Source organism: Macrobrachium rosenbergii, chromosome 18 (assembly GCF_040412425.1).
Source record: "Macrobrachium rosenbergii isolate ZJJX-2024 chromosome 18, ASM4041242v1, whole genome shotgun sequence".
In the NCBI taxonomy this organism is placed as follows: domain Eukaryota; kingdom Metazoa; phylum Arthropoda; class Malacostraca; order Decapoda; family Palaemonidae; genus Macrobrachium; species Macrobrachium rosenbergii.
The window spans coordinates 6,383,986-6,389,985 of NC_089758.1; the positions used below are offsets into that span (position 1 = coordinate 6,383,986).

The window sequence follows — 6,000 nt, forward strand, 5'->3', positions numbered from 1 at the left end:
CTTTTTTCATTTGTTCTTGTACCAATTACTGGAGATGGAGTGATCTCTTCTCCCTTGACACAATCACTGTTATCTATGGTACGGTTCTCTTTCACTTCTTCGGTGTTTTGGATATCTGCCTTCATAGGTTTAACTACTATTTTAGGAGATAAAGGTATATTCTTAGCTTGTTTTTGTTTTTGTTCCATTTTCATATTCTTTGTCTTTGGTTTAACTGATGTTTCACTAATAATAGTTGGTTTCTTTGTTTTGGGTGGTGTTCTCTCCAAAGGCCTTTTTTTATCTTTAATTTCCAGTCCATCAAGACCTTCCCCTGTTACTGCTGTGTTCCTATTTGCATTAATATCTCAAATGAATTGGATAAAATATTATCCATCCCATTTTTACCTGTTTCTTTATTCTTTACCATTTGAGTTTTTATTTCTAAAGCATTAACTTCTTCTTGAGATTTACTTTTCTGTGCTCTGTTATTTCTATCTGTATGCATTTTTGTTTTATTATTGGTTCTTGTATTTGAAGAATATGTACATTTCTTAGATGGATCCTGAATTCCTCTCACTTTCAATTCTAATTTAGCTTCTTTTACAGACACTCCAATTCTTCTTGTAATATTTTTAGCTCTGTATTGTATATATAGTACATACATTCTTTGGACTTCGCATGGTGGTTTTGCCCACAGTTTATACACTTTGTTTTACTGCATTTCCATTATGTGGCATGTTCTTCAGATCCAAAATATGCGTACACAGGTTCACTTCGGCAATATGTTTTCACACGTCCATATTTATGGCACTACAATTCTGACACTGTAGCGGCTTTGGGACGTATGGTCTTACTTCTCTGGTTTGGCCTAAAATTTCTATTTTCTGAGAAAGATCTTGACCTTCAAATTCTATTTCTGTGATTTTTAATATCTGTTTATTCATCTGTTTACTTGGCAGATCATATAGTTCACAATCCTGTATTCTTGGGTATCTCTGTTTAAGCAAGTCCAAAAGTATCTTCTTTTCAACTAGCTCGTTATTATTCTAGGGAAGTACAAAGGTACCCTGAATACTGTTCATAGAATCATGTTTTTTTATTTTTATATTTGTTATCTATATTTTTTACTGATTAATAATCTTCAGACTGACTTTTTGTTGTGGCTCCTATAAGCCATGTCTTTTCTTTTCTCTGTTTAAATGACATTTCAGCTGCAGAATGTCTGCTCAATAAATAATTTTCCAACTTGAGTGCTGATATTTTTTGGTCAGTTTCTAAAACTAGAAACCTTGACCAACTTCCACTCCCAAAGAGGGCGTCGAAGTGAGTCAAGGTTGGGTTAAAATATTTAATTTTTTTTTTGGTTTGCTCTGTACTGGAGCATAGGGTTCCAGTATAATTAAACTAGAATGTTGCTTGGATTTTTCCAAGCAAAGGTTGTCAGAGGAGGAGATTCCAGCAGTCATTAACTGTGCCGAGACAGTACCATCAAAGGGTCTCGGTTACTTGAATCTTTATTTCTACGTGTCATAAACATTTGAGGTAAAAAAAAAAAGAAAATTAAACCTGAAAACTTTAAAAAGATATCATCATCCTTTCATGAAGTTTATTCTTCCAACAATGGCACAAGTGAGAGCCGAATCCCAAATGTCTGCGTCCCCACCCTACCCAACAGGGGATGGCACAGCATGATTAGAGTGGCCCAAGTGTAAGCCAGACCCGCTTGCTAGGACCGAAGGTATTACGAGAATACAGTGCTATCATCCCCACCCTAATCACATTATGGGCAAACCGGCTAGAATGCCTGAGAGTCCTATCCCCAGAACCAGGCACCCTTAGAATCCGTGGTCCAGCCCTGTAGAACAGTTCCGCCTTTGAGATATCAATCTGATATCTTACAGGTTGAACTTCATCGGGTAGTTGATGGTCCTACCACAGTTCCCACTATTTAGCTTCGGATATAAACCCAATCCCATCTATGATATCTTTTCCTATATATCAGGTCCAATAAATTTTAAAAAAAGTGGAAAATTCCACAAAATTAGTCCAAATAAATATATAATAATACATGAGATTCTTGGACTCAAACCTGGGAACAAATTCCTGGGTTTCAAGAGCCCCTTTACCACGTCAAGGTGGTCCCACATCGAGGGGGACCAAATCATCAAACGAGGAGAGAGAGTGGTAGGTACCCTTCCTACAGCAAGTGGTCTGCCCAAGCCGGATGTAAGAGGCATGTGGAGGGGCAAATCAGGGGTGGGGAGGAAGGGACTGGCAGGCTTTGGTGGTGTCAACTAGGGCATATTTTCCCCAAAATGTGGCCAGCAAATGCTTCCTCTTTTTCTTTCTTTTCCCAACCTACTTCTCCCACTGAGGGGAAGACCAACCAGAGAACTCCTTGCATGGCTACAGAAGGGAACACAACTTACCCTGGCAAAAGGAACAGCATTTGTCAGGACCAAGTACCCAAATGATCACCCATGCCCCTCACAACACCTTTAGTCTTGTTTTTTCTCCATACTTAATAAAGAAAAACAAACCCTCAAAACAGTCAACAATCATACGGTAAACATAAATACTCATCAAATGTTCAACAGACAGTCTAGCAGAGAGTGCAGCAAGACCTCTACCCTAGTTGATGGCTAAAGAAAAAGGCTTGGAGACTTCATGAGTGAGGAGCATCCCCCTAAAACCCCCAACCCAGTAACCAACAGTTAACTACCTTCTTACCAAGTTCAACAACCATTTGCAGCTCCTTCTGAAGGATAATCCTATAGAAAAGGCAGAGGTTTATATATCTATAAAAATAACCATAACACTTACCAAAGTCTATAAACAAACTTTACAAGAATGTCAGTTTCAGGACTACACTAGGCATAGGCTGCCATGTATTAAGCATAAAATGTGATCAAGGCAATCAGTCACTAATAATAAAACTAAAGGTACACCATACCTTATCAGATGAACAAACAAGACAGCCAAAAACACAGAATATATCATGTCCCACTTACAGTATATCCAATACATTTGAATACATAAAAACTAAACTAATATCGCCCCCACCCAATTTAGGAGGTAGTGTAGTCAGTGCACCTCACTTGGTGAATTGTAAGCATTACTAAAATATTTGCAGTGTCACATCAACCCCTAACTACTGTATATCCACTTTTAGCCTTTTGCTTGGCTCACTTTTCCACTTCTTTCTTCAACCTTGCTGTCCTCTCTAGCGTAACTATTACTGTCAGGTTTTCTCCCAGCTACACCTTTAGGACCTTGTAAATCATCTTTATTTTATCCTACAAAACTGTCTTCAATCACTTTACTGTGTATATAAATACTTAGAAACATGAGTGGTAAAGAGCAAAACCTGGGTTAAGCCATCCATCACAGCTTCCCCATTCAAAATAATTTTCTCTTGTCTTCACAACTGATGTCCAAAGGTAATAAAAGTAATTTACTCTGCACTACAAATAAAGCTATCCTATTACTATACTCAGGCTATAAAAATCATTTATATTGAATTGTATGGGATAAATCTGAGATGGCAGATGACAGACTGCACATCCAAAACTGCAACAGGGTGAAAATCATAAAATTTCTCAGAAACTGTAGCAGGAAAGTAACACTAAGTATTGAAAAAGTTTTAGGCTATATAACGTGCACTTTTCAAGCTGTTCGAGATTGTTTCAAAATTTTATTTTGAACAGGCAATTAGGCTACCAGCTACAAGTAAGACTGGCCTAGTCTTTAGCAGAGGCCAGATGCCAGCCTAACAAGTAATTAAGTCAACTGAATTGCACTAAAATGAAAGTAATTGAAAACTTGTCATGAACTCTACATGATTCGCTCTCAAGAAGCAGGCTACACTCCCATCACCAGGGAGCCATTTAAGATAAAGGTAGAACTATAGGGTAACTCTGTACAGCTTACTACCTTGGAAATTGAGTTTTTCTATGGCATTTTGGTTGCTTATCAAAAATTTACCATTATTTTTAGGAGGTAGATTGTAATTAACCTCAGAACTGATATGTTATTGTATGCTGGCCATCCTGGAATGCTATTGTGCATGTGCAGTTATAGGGGAACCTTTGGTAAAAAGTGGAGTTTCCTTCACTAGGGGGGTCCAGGGGGCAGAGCCGCCGGCTAAGCAACATGGCCTAATAGGTTGGTAGGTTAGGTTTATATATTTCCTTTTATAATAGGTTACCTTAGCCCATCTCTTCTTGAACATATGTCTCCTATATGCCTTGTATATGCACAGAACCATTCCAGAGTGGCCACCACAACATTAACATGTCCGTTCTCTCTTCTTGTGTTTTACCCCACCCAAAATGCACCCGCTCCCAAAGGGACCCCGATAAAGATGCGAGGGTAATAATAACTGACCGCCAATAAACAACACCACCTTCTTCATCAGCAACACTAATGTATAGGAAAACTCAATTTCCAAGGTATTAAGCCGTGCAGAGTTGTTCTATAGTTTTCATGTTAAAATGCAATTTACACTATCGATCTTAACCTAACCAACCAAGTGCTAGCCTACCTAACCCACCATAAGGCACCATGACCACTACTAGCGGATGCGACCCTTAGCCTACCTGTGACCTAGGCCTGCAGCCTTTTCCAGTATTTTAGTCACTAAATTTTGGAGTGGACACACAGCTCTCCTTTAGCTTTAGTGTCGTTTCAGAACCTCAAGAGGCAACTCACAGATAAATAACACAGGCTTGACCCTAAGCCAGCTCAGTAGAAAGTTTAATCTTCGCCTCCCACAACAAGGTTATCTATTCTCAAGCTAAACCAAGCCATTGACTACACATTTCAAAACCGACCACAGCAACTTCTGTAAAATCATAATTGCTTGAAATGTCCCACCAAATGTTGCCTGATCTTTGATTTTCACCTTCTAACATCATGTTTTCATGCCGTTCATCCTGCCACATCAACACACGATCCCGGGGGATCAACCAGTGCAACTTGCAATTTAGGCTGTTCTTTACAGATGGATAACTATTTCTAAAAGGGGCTGATCACTTGTCACGGAATTATCAACATGATACACTCGTTTCCCTCTTACCATTCCAGTAATTTGTCCATTTGTAGAGAATCCCTTCCATTTGGTAGTTTAACGTCTGCAATACAAGTCAGCGACACAAAAACAAGGATCCCAGCGAAGACCAAATTTCTGGCGAGAATACGCTAAAAAAATAGCGAGATTCCCTTTCACCATGTTTCTTCCTCTTCTCTCCTTTTTATCAGCACGTTTCCAGCTTTACACTCACAGGAGGTTTAAACTTTTTCACTTCGATAGCTAGATGAAACAACATAAATATAGGAATTTAGATGTACGCAATATTTAGAATCACTTTCAGCACTAACTTATACACTTGTCTGTAATCAATATTTCAAGCAATTATGCGTCTTGTAATTTTCCTTAAAATGTTTATCTCGACAAGTATTTTCTGAATATTTGTTATAACGCTGACCATTCTCTTACTTTCTAAATACTTTCATGAGTTATTTTATTATATGTTAATGACTTTCTATAGGTTTGAATGTAAAAAATTATGTTGTGTCGTGATATTTTTGACATAAATAGTGTCATAAAACTTTATCTTTATTTTACAAAACCAAATTTGAGTTACGAGTGTGCATAAGAAATTTTGGTTAGAAACTGAGTTTAGGCTAAAATTCTGGCTAGAAATCTGGTGTTCTCGGGATTCCTTCCCTGCCACCTAATGCCACTGACAGCTGTTAATGTTTACATTGACCAAGCCACAGCGAAACAAATGACGTCATATATCCTAAAGTAGCGTTCATTATAATGTGACGTCTGAGTGAAAATGCCGTATATATTATCGTAATATCTATACTATCATGGAACACAAGTGTAAAGTAAGTTACACGATGTAATCAGTATTCAAGAGGTCAAAATGAAACATTTACAGAATAAGCAGTTCTTTGTTCGACTGTACAATCGCCAACAACAGCACTACTGTTAATATTTTAAACAATTCA

General features: G+C 37.9%; 1 protein-coding gene across 5 annotated transcripts in view; it reads right to left on the reverse strand.

Moving 5' to 3' along the window:
• Positions 1 to 5,728, reverse strand: part of LOC136848059 (pleckstrin homology domain-containing family A member 3-like) — a 46,583-nt gene extending 40,855 nt beyond the window's left edge. The window contains exon 1 of one of the 5 annotated variants that reach the window (XR_010855923.1): positions 5,060 to 5,219. Coding sequence is in view for 4 of the 5 variants with exons in the window: in XM_067120203.1 (XP_066976304.1) it covers positions 5,060 to 5,099 (40 nt within the window). In the remaining variant the exon portion in view is untranslated. Of the gene's footprint in view, positions 1 to 4,885 lie in introns of all 5 variants that reach the window. The other 4 variants (XM_067120203.1, XM_067120204.1, XM_067120200.1 and 1 more) reach the window with 4 other exon arrangements.
• Between the last annotated feature and the right edge of the window lie 272 nt (positions 5,729 to 6,000).